Below are 24,926 nucleotides of genomic sequence, written 5' to 3' on the forward strand. Positions count from 1 at the left end.
TCACGGGGACCCGTGAGAGGATTTGGGCGGGGGGTTGTAGCTGGCTGTGGGGGAAGAGAAGATAGTTCCGTTTCTTTGTTGTAAAAAAATAAAAAATAAAATACAACATACAGTATACAATGGCAGTGAATGAACCCGTCACCAGAAAGGTATATTCACCAGGAAGACCTGTTTAGTTATCTGATACTTGGTATGTACAGTACTGGCTAATTGTGATATAGTCCTTACCAAAACCTGCTCCGGTTCCCTATTGTCAGTCTATCTAATTACACATATTGCTTCTTGACTAAATTATTGGAAAGGGGTGCTAGTGAATTCTGTGAATTCTGTCCGTCGCTTTTAAAAGCTAACTTACACTTGCTTGTGTTACAAATCTGTGTCTGTCATTGTAAGGTGGGTATTATCTCTTGTGTGAGAAGCCATAGAATCGTAAGTTGACAGTAGCTGTACCTCAGTCTCCCTTAAAGACAAGACAGGGATTACCGTATTTTTTGCTCTATAAGACTCACTGTTTCCCTCCTAAAAAGTAAGGGGAAATGTGTCTGCGTCTTATGGAGCGAAGGCAGGCTGCGCAGCTATCCCAGAAGTCAGAACAGCAAGAGGGATTGCTGCTTTCACTGCACAGCAATCCCTCTTGCTGTTCTGGCTTCTGAGATTCAGAATATTTTTTTCCTTGTTTTCCTCCTCCAAAAACTAGGTGCGTCTTGTGCGTCTTATAGAGCGAAAAATACGGTAGATTTAAAGTGATTGAGAATATTTTGCATTGATGTGGAGCCTTGTTTTCTAGATAACTGAGAACTGGTGCTGTCTTCCTTCTGTCAGATGAAAGATATAAGTTGCTCCAAAGAAGGTTATGACGAATGTTTGATGAATGCTGAGCCACTGTTATTACTTTAATCTGTTTTGTTTGCCATGAGAAGAACCAGTTCACCCTAATCTTCCTGGGCTTATAGGAGCTATCATTATGGTTGATAAGTTTTAGTTAGCATTAGCATTTAGTTAATTTAGTTTAGGTTTTTGTAACACTTGAGACTCTGGTACATTGATTCCTCCCACTTCTACCATCACGTCGTCTTTAATGCTAGCTTGCCTGCCAAATATTCTTAATAATAATTTCTGCTGCAATTGCTCAGTAACTGTATTGTCTTTTAAAAGACCTGCCTTTTGCTGCATAAGTAATTTTTATGCAGGGCTTTTAAAGGCCGTCTTGCGCGACTAACTTGTGGCCAAAGTGAATGCATCTTTTGCAGAGTTTGGAGAAAATGAAAGATAAAGTGCGAGATTGGCTACACTATGCTCAGATTAAAGAAGTGTTTAAATTAGACAAAAAGTTAGGATTCCAGGTGGAAAAATCGAAGCTGGAAACGGAATTGTTAGAGCCTAAAACCAAAGTACTTTCAAGAATGTACAACTTGCTGTTAAAATGGAATACACAAGATGAAATGGTAAAATCAGCTATGATAAAGTGGGCACAAGACATTGGGTACAATATTATGTTTGAGGACTGGGAAAGGTTGTGGACCTCTGGGTTGAATTTCACTGCATGCAATGCTTTGAAAGAAAATGTTATGAAAATGATATATAGATGGTACATGACCCCAGTTAAACTTGCAAAAATATACCATTTGTCTGATAACAAATGTTGGAAATGTAAAGGAAACGAAGGAACATTCTTTCACCTCTGGTGGACCTGCCCCAGAGTGAAGGCTTTCTGGGAAATGATATATAATGAGCTGAAAAAGGTATTTAAGTATACCTTCACTAAGAAACCAGAGGCCTTCCTTTTGGGCATAGTCGGCCAGAGGGTGCTAAAGAAGGATTGAACTTTTTTTTATGTACGCAACAACAGCAGCAAGGATACTCGTCGCTAAGCATTGGAAAACCCAAGATTTACCCACACTGGAAGAATGGCAGACGCAACTGATAGGCTACATGGAACTGGCTGAGATGACTGGCAGAATCCGAGACCGGGGAGAGGAGACGGTAGAGGAAGACTGGAAGAAATTCAAGACTTATTTGCAAAAACATTATAAACTGTATCAATGTTAAGCTGGAGGCTAGATCATAAACAACTTGGCACCATTAAAATAGATGATGTGATTTATGAAGAGAAGTTCAAATTTGATAATGATTAGGTTAAATTTAAAATTGTTTAAGATTTCAAACAAGTGTAGATAAAATGTGTGAAATAACATCTGGAGATTAGCTATTAAAGAATAGAAACAGGGTGATAAATTGCTGGATTAAATTTTTAAATTAAGAACGCAGGAGTGGGAGATGCGAGGAAGTCCAAAGATGATAAGAAAATGTGTTATGAGATGTATTACTGTGTTTTATTTATTTGTATTGTAATTAAAAACTTTTAATAAATATTTTTTTTAAAAAAAACACAAAGTGAATGCATCTTGCCAGCCATGCATGATGGCCCATCGCTGATTGACAGTTTGTAGGTAGGCAGCGAAAACAGATAGTTAAATCACTTGCTAAGCCGCAGGATGTGGCCAGTGGGTTGTGTTAGGCTTGGCAAGCAGCAGCTTATGTGTGTGTGCTTTGCGTCGTGCCACCTGTTGTTCAGAACTCTTGGAACTTAGGCTTAATATTTATTCAATACACTTATGCAGTGTTTGTGTTTTGCGGGTCTCCAGACACACCACAACAGCAAGGAGTAGCAACATCTTACAAACAGATAGCTTGGTCATCTTTCCGTGTTGAAAACCTTGGGTGGATTCAGAGCAGATCCGCAGCATACATTGGAAGCACACCCAAAACACATTTAAAGTGCATAACTTAGAATCATAGAACCGTAGAGTTGGAAGGGACCACGAGGGTCATCTAGTCCAACCCGCCTGCAATGTGGGAATTCGTCCAACATGGGGCTCGAACCCACAACCCTGAGATCAAGAGTCTCATACTCTACCTACTGAGCCATGAATGAAATTGCTTCCGCCAAAGAATCCAGGGAAATGTCATTTGTTAAGGCTGCTGGGAATTGTAGCTTTGAGGAGGAAACTACAGTTCCCAAGATTCTTTGGGGCATGTTGTGTGCTTTAAATGTGCATTGGCTGTGCTTTATATGGATGGGGTATATCTTCCCTTGGGCGACTTCTTAAAAGCTGGCATTTGTGAAGGCTGTAATTCTATGTACAGTGGTGCCCCGCAAGACGAATGCCTCGCAAGACGGAAAACCCGCTAGACGAAAGGGTTTTCCGTTTTGGAGGTGCTTCGCAAAACAAATTTCCCTATGGGCTTGCTTCGCAAGATGAAAAAACTGCTAGACGAAGAGACTGGCGGAACAGATTCTTTTCGTCTTGCGAGGCACCACTGTACATATTGACCACCTTGTTAAGTCCAGTATCCCCAACTTTCTGAAGCTGCTCGGGCAGCCAGAGAAGCAGAACATAGCTGAAGCTGGGCTTAAGCATGGGTTCAGAGGCTACATCATACTCCTTCCCTTGTTTACAGGGGCCAAGCAAGGAACCTTTAAGAAGACTCTGCCTCTAAATGTGCCAGTACGGTGGTGAAACCATTCCATAGCATCCCCATTAAATTGAAAGTGACTGTGTGTGGGTGTTTGCAGTATGCATCTCAGTATCTTGGTTTTGCCATATACCGCATTTTTCTGTGTATAAGACTAGCCCCCCCCCCAAAATAATGTCAAAAATTAGGGGGCATCTTATACACGGATAGTGCCAAGGGTGGACTGGCGATTGGTTGTTGCCCCCCCCAAAAGGGGGCATCTTATACATGGGGGCGTCTTATAGACGAAAAAATACGGTATGTCACATCTACTACCCTGCCTTTGATAAGTCTTTTAAGACCTCTTGACTGATCTATACCTTTTGGGTGTCCTTTGAAAACCCGTGGCAAAGGGGGGCGGTAGCTTAATTTAAGGTGCTCATTGAAATTCCATCTCTTCCCCCGTTTCACAAAGCATTACGTTGGCTGGTGCTAGGCTTTAAATTCCCTTGGTGAGATCAGAGCAGTGGCAGCTCAGGACAGATTGGTTGACAACTTGGGTCTGCATCAGGACTTCTGATGCTGCAGACCTAACACCAGGTAGCTGATTCATTTGCAAGATTATCCTAAGTCCACTCTAGAATCAGTGCACAAAGATCATTGGAATGAAATGGGCAGTGGGTTGGATTTTTTCCTTCCAATGTCCACATGAAGGCTGCCCCTGGCCCATGCCCAAGTTATATTTCAAATTGGTTAAGCAGAGAAAACTGTCTTTTCTGGAAATGCCTGGAGTCCTTACACCATCACTTGTTCAGTTTCACTCCTGCTGCCCAGGGGAAAGTATCCTAGATTGGTCACCCAATCATCTTGAGGAAGAAATATAAGAAACCCCTCTTTAAAAAAAGGCTGTGTCACCTCTATCCCAAAAGCATTGCTGAGCCTGATCAGAAGTTGGTCTTTATTAGTTCTGAAGGGACAAGGATCCAAATTACTGTGCCCCAAGTACAGTGTTGGGTTCTATACCTCACAGTTGGTCTAAGCCAGGGTTTTCCGAAGTCACATCTCTAGCTGTTTTGGGACTGCAGTACCTCTCACCCCTGACCACTGGTCCTGTTAGCTAGGGATGGTGGGAGACCCAACAGCTGGAGACCCAAGTTTGGGAAACCCTGGCCTAAGCAGCGATGACAGCTGGATGCGCCCAGTGTTGATCAGTGAGTTAACTGGCAGAAATGTAGCAATATCACATCTGGTTTAAGATTAAGGGATCACTGCAAGTTTACTATTTCAAATGTCTATTCTGCACAGTACTTTAAGAGTTAGAGTTAACTAGCGGTAGTAAGAACAGAATGATAAAGGATCAGTGGGGGTTCCTATGCAATTCCTTTCTTTTCTGGCTGAGTGGGGGAGAGTTGAAATCATGCAGCTAGCTATGATTCTGATAGCCTTCCAAATTGCAATTACCCTGTTAGTTATTGGACAAGGTGCAGTGCTAGTTTGAGTGGTAGGAAAACGCAATATCCTGCCTTCCTTGAGGGCAGATATCTGGATCCTACAAATCAAATGAAGTAATGCTGTACTGCAAATTTAATGTCTGGGTGGGCTCATAATAACACTTGTGTTGCTGCCCTGTGATGCATTTGTGGAAAGTAACTGTTGGAGATTTGGCATTTTGATTGCAATGCTACACTTAGTAGAAACTGCTGGAAGGAAGAAAATATTGTTTTAAAATCAGAATAGCATAATTAGGGCTGGTTTATGTGGCTCATAAACATGGGAAGAACATTCCTTATTTCATCCATTTTACTTCACACTTAAGTGCATTATCATATAACCATTTCTGTAACAGATTAACATTATGTTATGAGAGAGGTTGTCTATTTTTGCTGTGAAAACTAGTTGTAAGGGCAGGTTGTTTCGGCTTTAAAGAAACTTAAAATTTAATAATTCCTTAGATTAGGTCAGAGATGTGGTGTGTGATGAACATGTGTGGGATGCATTGGACACATAATTATAATTTCTGGCTCTGATAAAAAAAAGTTTGGTGTCCATTAATATAGTTTGATATATCAGAAGAGAGCCATCTGGAAAGATTTAAAAACCTTAATGTCACGCAAGTTATGTCAAGCCAATAAACTCTTGGTGGCAGAAAGCTTAAAAACAAAGCTTTATATATTTACAGCAACTCAAATATATATATATATATATGTTTAAAAGTGTACACCTTTTAAGGCTATTTTTATATAAAATATTTACGTAGATGTATATTGGAGGACAGCATATTGACAAAATATTTCCATGGTATTACTCTTAACAAACTGCCATGCAACACACACCTTGACTAATGAAGAAATAGAATATACAGGCCTTATCTATTTAGCACATGTCAAACATTTACAGTCTACCCAATTCTATCGTCCATTTTTTTTAAAAAAAAAATATCCTTATTTTGGCAGCATTTACTTCAGCTTCTTCTTAACATTTCCTATTAAATGATTCAGTGAATACTGAAATCTAATCTGTGACAACCTGAGGTACTAAGCATTTTTGTCTTACTTCATGGTCTTCAAAAGTAATTGTCTTGTTCCTCTTAGGCTCTATCCACGAGTTGTGTATAACAGCATTATTTGGAATGGGGTCAGCTTCCACTATTGAAACAACGCGCTTTTTCATTTTGCTTTTCAGAACTTTCTGAAATTTCTGCCTAGTGAATGCGTATAGTAGAGGGTGGAAAATGGTAGTCCCGTATGCCATGACTAGAAAACATAACCTCAGTTTTACCAAAAGGTCACTTGGGCCCAAACATAAAATGGTCGTGTTTAAAACTGTAATTGGCGTCCAGCAGAGAAGAAAAGTTGAAATGATCAACAGTGACATCCTGAAGACTCTCTTCTGTCTTTCCCGCCTTTCGCGATGTCTCTTTACAGCCCTCCGTAGGGCAATTATAACAGAAACGGAAGTCCTCACGCCAAAGACGACGTTTCTCCCTCCACTGCTTTGGGAGACTTCAGTAGTTTCGTGTTGTGTGGACAAAGAGATGGTTTTTTTCTTCCTTGCTTTTTTCTTTTGTGCCGTGGAGAATCTTGTGCCTATTCGGATATTGAGTGCCTGGAGGATTTTGCTGTACGTAATTAACATTACTATAACGGTAAAAAAAAATATAGGAATTTGCACTAGAAGGTGGTAGTACATTCCCAGCTCTGTGTAGTATTCATTTGTGCTGACGCACAAGAGCGTCTTATTTTCCCAAGTATTGGCACTTTGAAGACTGAAGAAATTCACTTCGATGAATGGAATTAAGAAGGCGAAGAAAGAGACAATCCATATCGATGTCATGAGCGTCACAGCCCTTCCCATGGTCAAAATCCGATTTGCAGGCTTCACAGAGATATCGTATCGGTCCAAAGTGATAGCAAAGACGTTGATTGCGGTGGAAACACTTGCGAAGGAGACACAAGCCTCGTGGAAGCAGCAGATCAGGGCTGTGTTGCTCTCCAGAGAAAGCAGAAGAATAACTATAGTTAGAGGAATACATCCCACACAAATTATTACATCAAGGACGTGCAAGTTCATTGTAATAATGTTACTGACCGAGTTGATTAAGTTGGATTTCATGCAGTAAAGTACCAATACTGTGAGGTTGCTGCCAAGTCCCAATACAATTTCTAGCATCAGAAATCCAGTAAGAGAAACTTGAAAGCTTAATGGATAAGACAGTGGTTGGTACATATTTGTGTCGATGTCGTCAATGGCATCTCGAACTGTAATGTTGGATTCAGACTGCATGTTGACTTCTAGAATGGAAGAGAAACACATTCTTTTGTTGGAAGTTTGTTTTGCCCTGAAAGACGAGAGAGAACATATAAAGCTGTTTGGTTTTTGGATGCTCGTCATAATTTACATGTCTACAGAAAAGCAGGTTTTGGTTTTTATTAGCTTTTAATTAACACACGGTGACTTTGGAATTGTACTTAGCTTGCAGGAATTGAAGGCAGTAAAAAAAAGAATTTTTTTTTAAACAAGGCTGTAACATTTGCAATGCAAACTGCACGCATAGCTCTGACCTTTGTACTTGTTGGAAACTAAGCCATATTATTTTATATGAAGCTTTTGTGGGGAAAGGGAGGTGGCTATATTTCAAAGAAACATGCATTTTGCATTTCTTCCTCTGGATGATAACTCTACCCTGAAACATTTCTTTAGATTACAGTCATGTTATTGGAATGGTGTACTGCTATCTCCTTGGAAGTGTCTTGTATCGAGTGATTGTTTTTCATGTATCAATACGTGTAAAATGTTGTGGGTGCATATAAATTGATTGTGCAGTTATAAGTGAATGTTTGTACATATGCGCAAAGATTTGCAAACGTATGTAGTCTCTTGCACTGGTTTCATAAACTATTGATACATATTTTTTATGTACCCAGCATGTTCCATGCAAGGAAATTCAAGCTGCTAGCAGAGAGAGTGGCTTCATAGTGTTGAGTTGTTGAGCTGCATGAAGCAGGAGAATTTAATCACAACATCTTTGTCATCTTGTTAGACAAGAATACATATTTTGTCATGGTGGGGTTACATAGGCAGGCTTAAGTGGGTGGCGCATTCGTGTGTGTTTTCTGCACAAAATACTGTAAAAGTCGTCTTCCATCCCATGTTGAAGATTTACGGTTTACTGAAATAGCATTAATTGTAGCAATATGACTTCTGCTATGACCACACCCTGGGTAGTTCATGATTCCAGTGTCACATATTTAATAATAATACTTTTAGATGCTTGCTAATTGACTGCTTCTGAAAGGTGAACCACTTTCTGTGCCTTAGGCCTGTGCTATTTACTCAAATGTAAGTCCCATTGTGGTCACTGGGGCTTACTCCTAGGTAAACGTGCATAGACTTGCTGCGCAAGATATTTCGGCAAAAACCTATTTGACTTGGTTCTTTCATATCCGTGTTTACACCCTTGTAAAATAAACATTTTAGAAATAAAATGACAGTTATTAATCCTTTCACTCGGAAATTTCAATAATAGATTGGGGTTTTGGTTAATTATTAGCTGGCATATTTATTGAAGAAGGGCAATGATTTTTATACTGTAAGAGTTTTGGTTAGGAAATAAAGCAGAAAACCCTTTAAAAAATACTAGCTGTTACTCTATCACCAGATGCAAGTTTTGAATGACTTAGATGGCAATTTCTTCTGTTTATGAGGTCTTAGCCATAGGGACATGTTTACAGCTATTCTAAATGTATTGTAAATTATATACCCTTTGCAGTGGTTAACAAAAAAACTCAGAAAGATTAGAGGTAGTTAAGCACACTGTATAACCTAGCCTGTTTTACTAGGCTAAGCTGCAGGAACATGCAAACTGAAATCTTACAAAAATGGAAAAATTCCCCATGTGCCAACTTTTAGACAGACAGATTAAACATTAGGTCTTTGTCGCACCAGTCAGTTAGATAGATGTTCAGTTAAATAAAAGCAGAGATGTCAAGATGGGAAGGTAATTAAAATGAAACGCATACCCAGAGCTGTGCTCTTTTCTTCTGCAAACGTTAAAACAGAGTTTGGGTGCATGCAACATCTGACCTACCTGTTTTCTGTTGCCTCAGGGGCCTTTCAGCTCACTATAGCAGCTTCTCATAAATTCATACATGGTGTCACTGACAGATTTTGACATGCGTTTTCACCTGGCAACAGAAAGATGGCTGCGATCTGTTTCCAGCCTTGCAGAATATTTTAGTTTTTCTTTTTGTTTTCAGCACATCAGCAGCAGATGAAAAAAAAAAAGCACAATTGAATGAAAAGGCTTAATTATAGGTTCCTAGAGACCAGAGCCTGGTGTATATGAGTTGTCTCTCCCTTTTAAAAGCCACTGGTGGACAGCAACTCTTTTGTGAGTGATTCATAATTTCTAGCCTCTTCTCCATTGTTTGGCACCACTTTTTAATTTCATTTCTAAAAATTTAAGCTGCAGAATAGAAATTAACACTGGACTTCAAAAATGCCCTTTTGTTAGAGTTGTACAATGGCTTGTGTGGTACTTTTGTTCGTTAGTGTGGAGTCCTGGGTTTGCCACAAAAATTGCTGTGTGTTGCATTAATCCAGTTCCTGTGTGCTCATTTGCAGCTATTATAACTCGGGTCATAAACTACATCAGCTGGTTAGGATAGTTCCCTTAAACTTTAGTCACTGTACTAAGTGCTACAAATGGCGTTTTATTGTTGTATATGACATACTTGGAGCCAAATTTTAGCATGCTGGTATTTATATAGATATTCCTTCAGGGAAAATTTGTGTTACTGTTTCTTCATTCATCAGCCAAATCCACAATTCTGGTTTTATGTTATAAATCCATTTGCAAGAGATGCTCACCATTTTGCTTCAGCAATAAGCCACTGAATTAATCTTCTCTCCTTGAGTATTTGAGCAGGTGCCTTTGTTAGTCCTCTGTGTCCATATATGCATCACACGCCATTCGAGGGGGAATATAGATCCATAACTTTCTTGTAAATCCTTGGGTTTAAAAACATATATTATAATAAGCAAATCCCGATAGCTGTTGTGAAGATCTGCTGGCGACTGTGTTTTTCTTGTTGTCGGTAATAAAACCGAATCAGATTATATGCTCCCTTGAAAAGGAAGATGAAACATGATGAAAGCAGAGATTCTATAATAATTTTAATACAATTATGACTGACTACATGCTTCTAGTATCATCTGATTGCACACCATGAAAGATGGCTTCTGTCAGACAGTATGAAATTGTTTTCTGTAGGAGTATATAACATTAACAAAATTATTTAAGTACTTCCGAATATGGTAGTTCTCTTCTGTTCTTTGCCATCCTGAAATACCTTTCCATTTGGATCCATTTAGACTGGATATATTTTAAGATTACGTTAAAGCCAAGGATACAGTAGTAGTTAGGGGAGGAATGTTTCTACAATTAAAAAAAACAGTAATTCATAAGTACTGTGGAATGCAGCTTTAACAACAGACTAGTTTACATACTAATGTATTGGCTTCATGTGACCATGTAAAAGTCTCCACTGCTTCTTAGGAATTATAAGTAGCATTTTGATTTCCTTACTTTGTGTAAGATTATTTGCATTACGCTTCTTCAGACATACCTTCAGTAGCAAAGCATTTAACAGAAACACACACACATGCACACACACACAATTTCCCCATAGGCAACCTGGGATTAGTCATACAACCCATCCCCCCCCCCAAAGCATTTATGATCCTTTATGGGATATTTGAATTTGTTAGTGACATATGTGGCTGCCTAATATATATTTTTTAAATGGCCTTGACAGAAGAAAGCATTTTAACTGCATTACAAACTATTTAGCAGCCGAAACCTAAGCTGTGCCATCGCTTAAGAGGTACAGACACTGTAATCTTCCAGATCGCATGAATTTACAGGCAAAACACTGTTTAAGGATTTCATCCTTTTAAATGGAAGAAAGCATATTTGAATGCTGTGCGTCCTCAAAAATAAAAGCAGGAAGCCAAATCAGAATTTTAAGCTGAACCTGTCATCTCTTTCCCCTTCACAAACATTGTTTCTTAGCTACTGCTGAGGCTCTGTGTTGTAAAAAGGAATGTTCCTTACCTCTATTGAGGATGCAATAAATTCCCGAAGCTGGTGGAACAGTTCCAGTTTGGAGGGATTCATAGTTTGTTTGTTTTTGGGTTGTTGTTGTTTTTTCACTTGTTAGCAGAGTACAGGGGGAAGAGGGTGAAAAGCATCTCTCCGAAAAAGGACCTTAATGAAAATTTGCGCTTGTGCTGTGCCATTGTTTCCGCGCTGTTTGTTCACATGCACACAGCATGCAGTGCTGCTTTCAGAGCCTGCTGCAGTCTCCCGCTTCCCACCGTAGAATCAATAAGCATCTGAAAATGCATAATGAAAGTAATTTAACATACTGAAGGCTTCTTGTCTCCAGAGGCAGCGCAGGCTCAGCCGTTCGGAAGAGGAGCAGCTTTGGCTGCTTAGGAAAGCTTGTTCCGGGCAGCCTGAGCAGAATGACAACCTACCTTGTCGCTTCTCTTCACTGCAGAGAGATGCAGTGCATTCACTAATTTTGATTGGTCAGTGATGTTCGGCTTAAACTGTGCTTCATGCATATGGGAGTGAATTTTCTTTTTCTCTTTTTAGAGGAAGCTTCTGTTTAAAGGGCTATTTTTTAAAGTGATGCCTTGAATATATTAAAGAATAATAGTTTTAGTATCCCCATTTTGCACAGTGTGTGTGTGTGTGTGTGTGTGTGTAGAATAGTGGATGTGCTACATGAGACCACACAAGTAGGGGAAAGCAGGTATATATCATATTGCATATATTATATTTAGACAAATGTGTTGTTTGCACATGCTGTTCCTTTAGGGTCCGCTTTACATCTACCTCTCTGGTGCAAATCCATTCTCTTCAGTTAATGGCACTAAATCTTAGCCAATATTGTATATTTATGGGAAGTAGGAACTGAAAAAGTAGAGTTTGGCATGGAATCACTTGGGGTATTTAGGATATTAGTAGGAAAAATGAATTTCATTTAGTTTTGATTTTATATAGTCTGTCAACTGTGGTTTCCAGAAGTTCTGGCATATTGCAGTTTGATAGATTTCACTGAGAAATGTATTGAATGTGAAAGCTGTGAATTTACTTCGCTTTCAGTGCAGGACACTGAATATTGTTCTTATGCATCATTCTGTTAAACTCTATTTTCTTTCGTACATCTTTCTTATCTGTCTTACAGCTTCATGTTCATTTAACTTAATATTTAATCTTTGCTCAATTATGAGTAGGAACTTGAGTAGTGGTAGCTATATGATGAGCAATTAAATCAGAGAGTCAGGATGTTCTGTTAGGACCATCTTGAATGAGTCAGGATGTGCTATTAAATCTAGAATGTGGATAAGACACACCTGGAAAACGCCTTTTATTAGGTTTAAGAATAGATTAGTCTAAAATTATGTTCTGTTAGTGGGTATGTAGATGTGGGTTGCAATTCATTGCAGGCATTAAAAAAAACCCAGGGACCTGTTATCTGTTAATGGTTGGCTTGTTTCCTTAGGTGTAGGTACTGCAACTGGAAGAACTGCAGAGGCACAGGAATGCTTTCTTTGGATCACAGCTGTAAACTGCTGGAAAAACCGAAAAATGCACAATAGACAGCACATTTGTAAGGAGGCTAGTTTTTAAAGTTTTAAGAATAAATACACTGTAAAGAGAAAAGGAGTTGCTAATGGAAGATGTCTATACATACTACAATGTATGTATAATGGAAGATGTCTTTACATACTACAGTGGTAGTTTTCTTTCAAATGGCCATCAAATTGGTGGGGCCAGGTTTTCTTGAACATCCATTTTTTCATGAAGTTGGAAAACTAGTAGTCAGCCAAAACATGTCACTGCCACATCTCTTGTCCCACCCCCAGCTACGATTGGGACATACGGCACAAATGGCGTAGGATAAGTGGCCACCCCAGATTTTGGCTTACTGTCAAAGCTTTTGCCAGTATGTTGTTGTACTTGGCCGCCAGAGCACTTGGTGGAAGCAGCAAGACCTCTTGCTGCTTCTGAGAACCTCCAAAGCCTAGTATGATTGCAAGGATGAGTCCTTTCCCCTTATAAATAGGAAGCCTCCTAGGAGTCTTGTGAATTAAGATCTTTAGACATTGGCAATAGTGCATCTTGGCAGGTTTACCCAGTAAGTTACACTTGCAGAGGTCTTGAAAGTGGGGGTGTTATTCATCGTACATGCACTATCAACATAAACACAATTAACATTTCAGCGGGGACTGGCTCAGCGACAATGCATATCTATTCACACCAATGGGGATACCTTAGTAACAATGTACATACATTTCTAATGTTTGAGGGGATTAGCTAAATAATTCTCACCGCAATTAAATCACACACACAAAACATACATGCATTCACTAACACCGAATAGGGCCTTTTCATAATGGCACCCCACTTGTGGAACTCCCTTCCTGTGAAGGTGCAGTTGTCCTCTGTATTCAGAAGTTTCCAGCTTTCACTCAAAATACATCTTTTGCCCAAGCATTTGGCGAGTGAGTTTGCTGGTTGTGTTTCTGCCGCCTCTGAATCTCTGGTGATGTTTTTGTTTGCTGTACTGTAAGTTGCGGTAATCAATTTTAATTCCGATGTGGGTTGAGTTTTTGTATTGTTCTTTGGGATGAAGGACCAACTAAAAGTCTAATTAAATTAAGAAATTTATTTAAACTAACTAAAAGATATAAATTCTGTGGTTTATTGCATAAGATTCTTGAATATATATAACTTTTACATTGCCTTGTTACAATATTTGTGCCTTTTGAGTTTTCCACCTGTGGTCCTTGACATCACCTGCCAGTTTTGCCTCAAATGTTATCTATGAAGGTGTTCTGATTATACCCGTACCTCATATTTATATCAGCAAGCAAAATACTTGAGATAATACAATAAATAATTTCAGTCTTCCTCTACCTAGTCTGTGTCTCTTGTGATTTATCCACCTGATAGTTCAAAGACGGGAAAATGAATTGTCTTATGAATTTGCTATTCCCTTCATTTTCTTTCTGATCCTCATCAGCATGTATTTCACTGTATTTGCCAGGAGATTTTTATTTTTTGCTGGAAGTATTTTGTCTAGATTTCTACATTTGACAGTGGTAGTTCTATGGCTTAAAACAATTAAGAAATGTCCATGATCTCATACCTTTTCCCTTTATCGCTTTTAATTTAACAGCTATCACTTTGTTTTAATTGTTGGATATAGCGGGATATGTGGTTATATGGACTAGAAACTAAGTTCCTGATATTATTTTCATAATATTCTTGTTACTGTTTACAGAGATCATCATTTGTATTAAGATAAATCTCTCCAGCATTAGATGGGTGATGGGAGATCATTTTTGGTTATGGTCTCTTAACCAGCATGAAAGGTAATCGGAAACCTCCCCACAAATATTGTTTCATCTCTGGCTAAAATGGAGCTAGTCACAGCAGTGGTGGACTTTGGGCTTTAAAATTTCAGCAGCATTCTGTGCGAAGCCAAAATTCAGTGCCTCCCATGCACCTCTACACTCCCCTTGTTCCATCTTTGTTGTGGTGCCCCCTTGAGGCGCCCTCTCGGCTCGGCACTCTGTGCAGTTGAACCTGTCATGTTCCCCTAAATCTGCCTCTGGTCACAGCTAGTCATCTTTCAAATACAGTTACCCGTTGAGTGAGGGTTTTGTATTTGGTCAGTGTAGGCCATGGGTAGGCAAACTAAGGCCCGGGGGCCAAATCCGGCCCAATCGCCTTCTAAATCCGGCCTGCGGATGGTCGGGGAATCAGGGTGTTTTTACCTGAGTAGAATGTTTCCTTTTATTTAAAATGCACCTCTGGGTTATTTGTGGGCCATATGAATTCGTTCATTATTATTTTTTCAAAATATAGGCAGGCCCCCCACAAGGTCTGAGGGACAGTGGACCGGCTCCCTGCTGAAAAAGTTTGCTGACCCCTGGTGTAGGCATTACATTGAACCATGGTAGTGTAGTGGACGCTCGGGTTGCGAATGTGATGTGTGCGGGAAGCATGTTCTCAATCCACAGCGCCGCGTCTGCACATGTGCGGGTTGCGATTCGGCGCTTGGGCGCTTGTGCAAAGTGCGATTTAGTGCTTCTGCGCATGCGCAAGTGTCAGAACCCAGAAATAACCCGTTCCAGTACTTCTGGGTTCGGCACGGTGCGCAGCCCGAAATCGCACACCTGAAATGTCTGTAACCCAAGGCATGACTGTAAATAGGTATATCACTACAGTGGTATCTTGGTTTAACGGTTAAGAATGATTTGGATTACAAACTCCACAAAACCAGAAATAGTGTCTTGGTTTGAGAACTTTACCTTGGTCTGAGAATGGAATCCGAACGGTGGAAGGTCACCGGCGGCGGGAGGCCTCATTAGCGAAAGCACACCTTGGTTTAAGAACGGTTTTGGTTTAAGAATGGACTTCCAGAATGGATTAAGTTCGTAAAATGAGGTACCACTGTATATGAACATAAAAATAATCCAACAGGCAAAGCATGAGAACAGCAGTCATCCCCAACAGCTGGAATTCATGGCAAGCTGCCCCTGTACTGGAAGGCTCCAGGTAGCCATCCTTACTAATAGCCATTGATTTTCCTCTATGGTTTTGTCTAATCCTCTTTTAAAGTGCCCTTTTCAAAGAAATCTAAGATAAGACCACCACCACATCATACAGGGGTAAATTGCATAAAGTATATTCTTGGTGAAGTAGTACCTCATTTTGTGTGTCCTAACTCTACTACCAAAACATTTCAGAAGATTACAGTGAGTTCTACTGTTATAACAGAGACATTTCTGTCTTTTTACTTCCATAAATTTCCATGCTATTCATAATTTTTAAAACCTGTGTCGTGTCCCACTTCCACTACCTTTTCTAAGCTGAACAGCCCCCCAAACTTTAGTATGGAAGGTGTTCCAGACCCTTGATCATTTTGTTTCCTTTTCTAGCCCTTTTTGAGATAAGTGACCAGAATTTTACAATATTCCAAGTATAGCTACACCACAGGTTTGTTTTTTTAAGAGCAGTAGGTCACTAGCAGTAATGTTTTCAACCCCAATTTCTCCCTAGTGTAGAATTTGCCTTCTTAAAACTGCTCCTGCACATTGAATTGCAGTTTCACCATGATTCCTAGGGTTGCTTGGCATCTGAATTGGTAGCAACTAGCTGTCTGTATAGATATGTAATATATGAGAAGTTGATTTTTAGAGTCTGGGTTGGCACATAGGCTAGGATAAAAACCCTTTTTGTGATTTTACGCTGTGAACCACCCTGAGATCTACAGGTATAAAGTGGTGTACAAATTTAATTAATAATAATAATAATAATTTCTATACCCATATACATATACAAACACACACATATTAGTGCTTCTCCTCTTGACTCTGTAATCATTTTCTGGTTCAAAGTGGAGATTTTGTAGTAGGAGGGCAACTTAGCCAGGAAATGTTATGTTATTGAGTAAATCATTCAATAAAGATGAGCTCAATTGTTATGCTGGAAAAGCTGGTGGGGGGTGGGGTGGGAAACCACAAGAATCACATGCATTTCAACAAGTTTCTTCCTCTTGTCAAATTGTCACAGTTCTCCGGTTTTGCTGGTGCTTGACATACTTTATGAATTATACTGATTTTTTCAGTGTAAATTGTAGATGGATTATATGACGATGAGGTGATGTAAAGTGTTATTGAGCATTGTTCTTGAAAGAATACTCCCCCCTGAGTAAATTTGTGACCTCTCATGCAACACATAAACATTTTAGATGCATGCTATTTTACATATAATAGCCACTAGGCTATTAGTATGCATATATTTGTAGAGAGGAAGGGTGTAGTCCATGTTCCCTGTACATTCTTATATTGAATGTTGTTCTGCTATTATTGATCACTACTGTTCTAGAAAACAGGACTCATGCAACATTGCGCTTGGGCCTTCTAGTAAACAATGTTCTCTGTGCAGAGTGCTTTTGACCTTGTGTTAAGGGCTCTACAGACTCTCCCAACAACTGTAATCTAATTAGTGTGGGTTTTCTATTAATGGTTATGAAACCAATTGGAGTGTTGGGTGGGTGCTTCAGAAATCTAAATAAAAATAAAAACAGAGCTGAAATAGTCTATTACCATGTGGTTACATGAATAGGACCCTTCACCTTACATATCGGGAAGCTTGGTGGCTGTAGTTTTGCATATTAACCACAATCTTAAACCTCTCAAACTTTAGGTGGATTGGGGACACGGTGGTACGAAACATTTGTGTTTAGTACATGTTAAGCATGGCTATTCGTGCTGTATAAAACTGGTGCTGGCTCTAACATTCTTACCCACGTGTCAGTTTTCAGAGCTCAAAAAAGTAATGATCACTTTCATTACAATATTCCCAAGTAATGTGCATTTGGAAATATGGTGCATTTGCAACACACACACATTTTATTGGTGAAAATTCAATGATAGGTGCTTGCAACGGCTTTCCAGAGGCAGTGGCAGAAGAGGTTGTTGTTGTTTAGTCGTTTAGTCGTGTCCGACTCTTCGTGACCCCATGGACTAGAGCACGCCAGGCACTCCTGTCTTCCACTGCCTCCCGCAGTTTGGTCAAACTCATGCTGGTCTCTTTGAGAACATGAGGTGGCCAAAGTATCAGAGCCTCAGCTTCAGGATTTGTCCTTCCAGTGCGCACTCAGGGCTGATTTCCTTAAGAATGGATAGGTTTGATCTTCTTGCAGCCCATGGGACTCTCAAGAGTCTCCTCCAGAACCATAATTCAAAAGCATCAATTATTGCTTTTCACTACTTCACTACTGGGAAAACCATAGCTTTAACTATATGGACCTTTGTTGGCAAGGTGATGTCTCTGCATTTTAAGATGCTGTCTAGGTTTGTCATTGTGTCATTGTTTTTCTCCCAAAAGCAATGACAAACCTAGACAGCGTCTTAAAAAGCATCTTAAGAATTGGGCTCTTGATACTATTTCGGAAAAAAAATAACTCCCGCACCCACCACCCACCCCTTCCTACGCCACTGGTAGCTAGGTGAAGCGGGGGACACTGGGTGCCACACCGTGGGGACTGCAGTGTACCTGAGCCGCACATCTCTCCTGAGGGGGAGGCGGCGGGCGGGCTGCCTACAAGCTCCGTGCTGCTTTTTTGAGCAATGCGGGGCTTGCTTCTGCCCACCGCCTCAGCCACCCTACATCTGAGGGGGAGGCTGCAGAGATGCTCCAAGCAGCATGCCCTGCCTTGGCTCGCCCCGTCCCCTGCTGCAGGACGCGTGGGCTGCACTGGGCACCCAAGCGGCTAGCTACGCCGCTGGAAGCAGCTAAGGAAGAAGAAAGTGGAAAGAGCCTGACAGAGAGAGCTGCAGGCAAAGAAAAAGCTGGAATGAATATGAAATTGAACCTGTCTGCCTTCCTCCTTCTTTCCTCCTCCTTTCCACAGCAGAGAGAACCTTCCTCTTTCTGGCTCCACCACTTCTCACTCGTCTTGCAACATAGGGAGGTCCTCTGCGTGGGGCTTCCCCTGCTTTTAGCAGGCAGCTTTGGGCTATGCATGGGCTATGCATATGCGCACTGCCTCTGGAATGTGGCCCTCATATGAGATGCCATCGCACTGCATGTCATTTGGTTTCTTCTAGGAATGAAAGTATTTTGATAGAAACCTAGAGTTTCTCCACTGAAAAACGTCACACCAGTCCTTCAAGTCAACACAAAGCATGCAAAACATTCTGCGAATGTTTCTTTTTTGAGAAGTACTGATCACATGTGATGGCTGCTTTCAAGCATGATAAGAAAATCTTCATATTTGAACCTTTTGTGCCAAGTGGTCATGTTTGGTGGACCCTTGTATTGGCTACTGTCATACTAAAATAATATAGAGCCACAAGCCAGCATGGGGACACACTGTTTGTGTTTGCCTTATCCTGTCTCCTGGTCGCATACTAGTGCGACCCATATAGACCGCCCAGTAACTGGGGGATAAATGAGAAATTGAGAGCTCATCCTACTGAAGTGTGACATGGGGACGTTATCTTGGGCAACAACCTCAACTGTCCACGTGGCATTTAGGCAACAGCGTTCGCTAACATGCATGTAAAGGATATAGATTTATCCTTTAATTTGACCCAGTTTGCAAATAGTGAACCACAATCTCCAACTTCCCATCACAGTGTGTTGACGTATAGATGGCAGAACTCATGTCTATACATCTTTCCATTTTCCCCTGGAGTATATGAGGAAAAATAAATGAAATTTAAAAGTAACTCTTAAAATGGGATTCACTGACTAACCCATGTTACCGCATGTGTCTGTCTGTGACAAATGTGTGCTTTGTTTTACTTTAGGCAACCAAATAAAATGTATCGGTGGCAATAATTTTCTCTTGTTAACTGATGAGTAAAAGTAATTAAAACCATCCATCAGATCTTGTGTTCAGTTTCAATCTATGAGCTCGTCCATCCATATTTATTACTAGTATTCTCACACTTTGTTCCTGGAATGGCAGTAACAGTACATTTATACTGAGTGCTCTGTGTCTACTGCCTAGTTTACTTTGTTTTAATATAAAGTCAATTGTCGTCAATATACATTCTGTACAAGAAACATTATCCATGTCCATAAGGCTTTTAAGGAAAATAGATGACACTACATTTGCTGGGTGCTAGTGTCAGACGGATTTGAGGAATTAAGCAGTAATTAATCTAGTTTTGACAAATGTAACCAAGGGAAGCTGAATCTGGGGCTGCTGTTGGGTCTCTCTTTGCATTTATTCACATGGTTGCATACAGGAAGAAAACATCCGTTTAGTTCTAATTCTGGGTTTTTAGAAGAGCAGCAGGTCTCTGATCGTACCTGATAATTCTCCCATCAGATTCAGTGAGCATCTTACCCTTGTTGCTGTGTGAAACACTTGGGCTTTTATGTCAGAAACATAGCCATAACTTGAATCTCTTTGCCTTTTGGAAATACGTTCAGATGCTGTACATTAATGGTCTTCTTTAAATCAGAATCTTGACAAATGCATTTGTTGCCTGAGTAAAGTGAAATTGCTGACAGTTTAATTGTGTGGCCATCTTGTTTGCTTTACTTGTTTATAAAGTTGGTGGTTTCCCCTTTCTTCAGCAGGCTGTTGACAAAGCAAGATAATCAACATGGCTTCTTTGGACCATGTGGCTTCATAGGTTGGTTTATGTTCTGAACTTCAGGTGCTTTCAGAAAAACGATAGACCAAAACCATAGAGGGGAGTCCAAAGGTGTCCTTTTATGGATCCCAGGCTTTGGATGGGATATAGATTGAAGCATACACCTTGTGATCAGATAATGCTGCCCCTACAAAGGTTGCCTCTAACCGCTGGATTTATTTGGGGCACCAAGCCTCCATGTTGCTGTGTCAGTTTGCTTCCTCTTCTGTTTCACTTTAACCCAATTTGGCAATAGGCAATAGGTGGATGGATGCAGGCATTAGCGAAGGAAAAAGGGGAGGGTGTCATCACAGTTCCTCTCCTGATACAGTGGTGCCCCGCAAGACGAACGCCTCGCAAGACGGAAAACCCGCTAGACGAAAGGGTTTTCCGTTTTGGAGGCGCTTCGCAAAACGAATTTCCCTATGGGCTTGCTTCGCAAGACGAAAATGTCTTGCGAGTTCCTGCAGGTTTTTTCCCCTCCCCCCCTTTCCCTAAGCCGCTAAGCCGCTTAACAGCTGATCCGCTGATAAGCCGCTTAACAGCTGATCGCTAAAAGCCGCTAAACCGCTAATAGCGCTAATCCGCTAAGCTGTCAATGGGCTTGCTTCGCAAGACGAGAAGACCGCTATACGAAGAGCCTCACGGAACGGATTAATTTCGTCTTGCGAGGCACCACTGTACCTTTTACTCTATTTTCAGTTGCTGGTTTAAACCATACACTTCCTAGATTGCAAATCCTTTGAGGCAGCAACTTGCCTGCTCATTCTTTGTAAAGTACCATGCGCATGGCTAGAACTATGCACACTTGGGCAGATAAACTTTTGTGCTACAATTGACAGTTGTGACCCAGTCTTGGAACAATACAATGTATAAGTTATCATGGAAGAGTTGCCACAACTGGTACTGTTACCGGTGCCACACAGTACTACTTTTTCTGTATCATGAAGTATTATTATTTTTTATACCTCTGCCATGCCTCCCTTTCTCACTTTTTTCTTACCTAAAAAGCCCAGACACTGTAACTTTTACCTATAGGGAACTTTAAAATATATATATAAATTTATTGGTTTTCATGTAAATGCAAGAACAACATATAACTGCAGTTTCATATGCAGCGCACAGTACACAAACAATACATTTATTTGTGCATTTTCAAGAGCTGTAAACGACACAGACTATAGGGTAGATTCATGGCTGAGATTCTCTCTTATCTGTTGATATAAGCCAGCTATGAAATAGTGATGGTAAGCACCAGATCATCTGATCTTGTCTTTAGGATATTGTAGAACGGAGGCAGGTCCACTGGCAGGTTCTCAGCGGCAGCACATTGATTATTTGCTCAGGAGCTTTTTGCCAATAGCTCAGCTAGCAGGAACATCAGATTTTCCTCTTAAGCCTCTGAGTCTAGAGATGGGCAGGTATATAAAGTGGCAGATATCATCTTCAGGCCAGTTTATTGATTTCTAGACACCATTCACATGTATAAAAGCAAACTGTGCTAGGGACTCCAACAGGTGTTAGGGAAACATGCCTTGAATCTCTGCTTTATTGAGTACGTTTTCCGCCTTTCCCCTCATGAAGATGCTCATACTCAGCGAAGACATTTTGAGGAAGGAGGTTTCTCCTCTGTTCTGCTTTCCCTTCATCGGGAATTTTTTTATGTCTAATGTTTTGCAATTGTTTATGTGCTGTAAGCCACCCACACCCAGCCAGATGGGTGGGGAATAAATAATAAAATTATTATTTATTATCCTAGAAAGTTAGTATTTCTTATTTTCTGGAGGAGCTGTAGTACCTGGGCTGTCCAGCTGTCGTTGGATTCTCTCTCCAGCATGGTCAGCCACCTGGAGGGTGTGAATTAAATATTCATCAATATTCATTTTAATTTAATTTATTTATTTAAGCAATGTATAGGTTGCTTAACTGCAATTCAGAGGGGCCCCACTTCTGCTTTGTGGTGCAAAAAGATAGTGGCCGGGGGAAGCAGGCCCTTTCCAACCCCATCCATGTGATCAAACATTTGGGAAGGAAGGAATAGCACTGGGCGATGTCTGGTTTTCAACATAACAATATAGCACCAGCTAAACATCGCGATATACCGATATATCTCAATGTCTGAAATAAGGATGGAGCTATTTAGAGGCATTGGCTGGCTTCATGGTTTTTCCCAAAGTGTGGTTTTTGCATAGCGCGCGCACACATACAATGATTTGTGAACTATTGCCAGGTCAGAAATTATGAAACAAATATCACGGTATGGACTTAAAGCCGGTTTGGGGCAATATATCTCCCAGCCCTAATAGACATCATGATTCACAGTATATCGCCAGGTCAAAAATTATGAAACTGATACAACAATATGAACGTCAAACCCATTTTGGATGATACATCAATATATCACCCAGCCCTAGTAGGGAATGTATATGCCCTCTTTGAATAACATGCACATTTGGCCACTTCTGGCTTGAATTGTGCTTTCATAGGCAGTTCAGATACATGGATACCAGTGTGAGTGCTCCAGAAAACCCCCCATCACAGATAAAGAATTTTTCTTTGATTTTCCTCTTCCTGTTTCAAAAGGAAATGGTTACACTATTCCACATTCAGGAGCCAAAGTTAGATTTATAGAACAGCTAGCGGCATTTACCTATTGTTGCATAGGAATGATAAGGAGAGAAAAAAGGTGAACTTTTATAATCAATGGTTAAAATCTCTGTAGTTTTCAAAGGCCATCTTAATTCAAAGTGGCAACAGCTGAAAACCTCTTCCTTGATCTCAGGAACTGTCATGCAAAATTTTGTTTTGAAATGTCCAAATGCTTGGTGAACAACCAACTTTCCAAAATATATAATAGGTTAGTATTGTCTACTTAAAATGACAACCCGAAACATTCTAATTTGTATAGGTAATGTTCTTTGTAAATTATCTCTCCCAATAACATTTCACATGAATCTAGCCAAGGAGATGAAATCTTTTCTGAAGAAGAAAAGGCTACACAGATGGAAGATGAGTACTAGTGGGTATCACCATTGCAGCCTTCACAATATTTTATTACAAATCTGTTGGGTGGGGTGGTAGTGGAGGAGTAACTGGGTTAGAGATAGAAAAGAATGGTGCAACTGTTTAAAGCACATCCAGTTTTCTCTTTAAATTCTCCAGTCACAATTTTCTTTTCCTCTATTTCCCCCCAGAGTTTTAAGTTTATCTTCACACTATTTCGAAATGGTGCTTAGCAGGACACGGCAGATTCATTAAACTCGGCGTGACTAATAAAAGACTGCGTATCTGGAAACATATGGAAAAATAGAGACGGATCAGCCTCTGTCAGTAGAGATTGGGCAGAAGCAATGGCAGGAATAGCGGCTCAGATTGAATTCTTGCTGGTAGAACTTTGAACTGAATTTTGTAACACGTACGCTAGGAACATAAGAAGAGTCTGCTGCTACAAGTCAGTGGACCATCTAGTCTAGCACCCTGAACTCACAGTGGCCGACCAAATGCCTGTGGGAAGCCCGTAAGCAAGACATGATGATGATGATGATGGTGATGATGATGATGATAATAATTTATTCATACGCCACCCATCTGGCTGGGTTTCCCAAGCCCCTCTGGGCAGCTTCCAACACAATATTAAAATACAGTAATGCATCTAACATTAAAAGCTTCCCTAAAGAGGGCTGCCTTCAGATGTCTTCTAAAAGTTTGGTAGTTGTTGTTCTCTTTGACATCTGGTGGGAGGGCGTTCCACAGGGCTGGTGCCACTACTGAAAAGGCCCTCTGCCTGGTTCCCTGTAACTTGGCTTCTCGCAGTGAGGGAACCGCCAGAAGGCCCTCGGCGCTGGACCTCAGGGTCTGGGTAGAACGATGGGGGTGGAGATTCTCCTTCAGATATACTGGACTGAGGCCGTTTAGGGCTTTAAAGGCCAGCGCCAACACTTTGAATTGTGCTCGGAAATGTACAACAGTATTCTGTCCATTTGTGACTGGTTTTTGGAGGCATACTGCCTCTTGACAGTAGATCCAATAATAGCCTCATTATAACAGTACCAATTTATAATACAATTATTAATATTAATCATTCAAATACTGAATTATATAATTTAGATAAATCCCACCCCGCATGATAGAATTGATGATTTGATTTTTTGCTTTGTTTCTGTTTTCCAAAATCTTATTAATTTCCATTACATTCCGGTCATAATAATAATCCCTTATACAACAACTGCAGTATTAATAACTTCTACACATTCCTGATAGGAATTTTTTCCACTTGGCAAATTGGCAAATTGGCACCAGCCACGTGGTTCTTTTGCCTGTTGTTGTTGTTTAGTCGTTTAGTCGTGTCCGACTCTTCGTGACCCCATGGACCAGAGCACACCAGGCACTCCTGTCTTCCACTGCCTCCCACAGTTTGGTCAAACTCATGCTGGTCTCTTTGAGAACACTGTCCAACCATCTTGTCCTCTGTCGTCCCCTTCTCCTTGTGCCCTCCATCTTTCCCAACATCAGGGTCTTTTCCAGGGAGTCTTCTCTTCTCATGAGGTGGCCAAAGTATTGGAGCCTCAGCTTCAGGATCTGTCCTTCCAGTGAGCACTCAGGGCTGATTTCCTTAAGAATGGAGAGGTTTGATCTTCTTGCAGCCTATGGGACTCTCAAGAGTCTCCTCCAGCACCATAATTCAAAAGCATCAATTCTTTGGCGATCAGCCTTCTTTATGGTCCAGCTCT

At 40.5% G+C, this 24,926-nt stretch overlaps 2 protein-coding genes across 9 annotated transcripts in view; one reads left to right on the forward strand and one right to left on the reverse strand.

Annotated features, from left to right (window-relative positions):
- Nucleotides 1-24,926, forward strand: part of COG5 (component of oligomeric golgi complex 5) — a 166,378-nt gene that overhangs the window by 30,584 nt on the left and 110,868 nt on the right. The window lies entirely within an intron of this gene.
- On the reverse strand, nucleotides 5,602-11,703 carry GPR22 (G protein-coupled receptor 22). Of its 6 annotated transcripts, XM_081878502.1 has the most exons (4): nucleotides 11,072-11,702; nucleotides 9,826-10,082; nucleotides 9,044-9,198; nucleotides 5,602-7,294 (listed from the first exon to the last, which is right to left on the reverse strand). In XM_081878502.1, exon 4 carries the CDS (start codon nucleotides 7,267-7,269, stop codon nucleotides 5,968-5,970), a length of 1,302 nt encoding a protein of 433 aa, XP_081734628.1. In that variant the 5' UTR covers nucleotides 7,270-7,294; nucleotides 9,044-9,198; nucleotides 9,826-10,082; nucleotides 11,072-11,702; the 3' UTR covers nucleotides 5,602-5,967. The 6 variants fall into 6 exon arrangements, with proteins under 6 accessions (XP_081734628.1, XP_081734632.1, XP_081734630.1 ...); XM_081878506.1 differs by lacking the exon at nucleotides 9,044-9,198 and having other exon boundaries at nucleotides 5,602-7,247; nucleotides 11,072-11,703; XM_081878504.1 differs by lacking the exon at nucleotides 9,044-9,198 and having other exon boundaries at nucleotides 11,072-11,703.

This window comes from Podarcis erhardii, assembly GCF_964252035.2.
Source record: "Podarcis erhardii genome assembly, chromosome: 10".
In the NCBI taxonomy this organism is placed as follows: domain Eukaryota; kingdom Metazoa; phylum Chordata; class Lepidosauria; order Squamata; family Lacertidae; genus Podarcis; species Podarcis erhardii.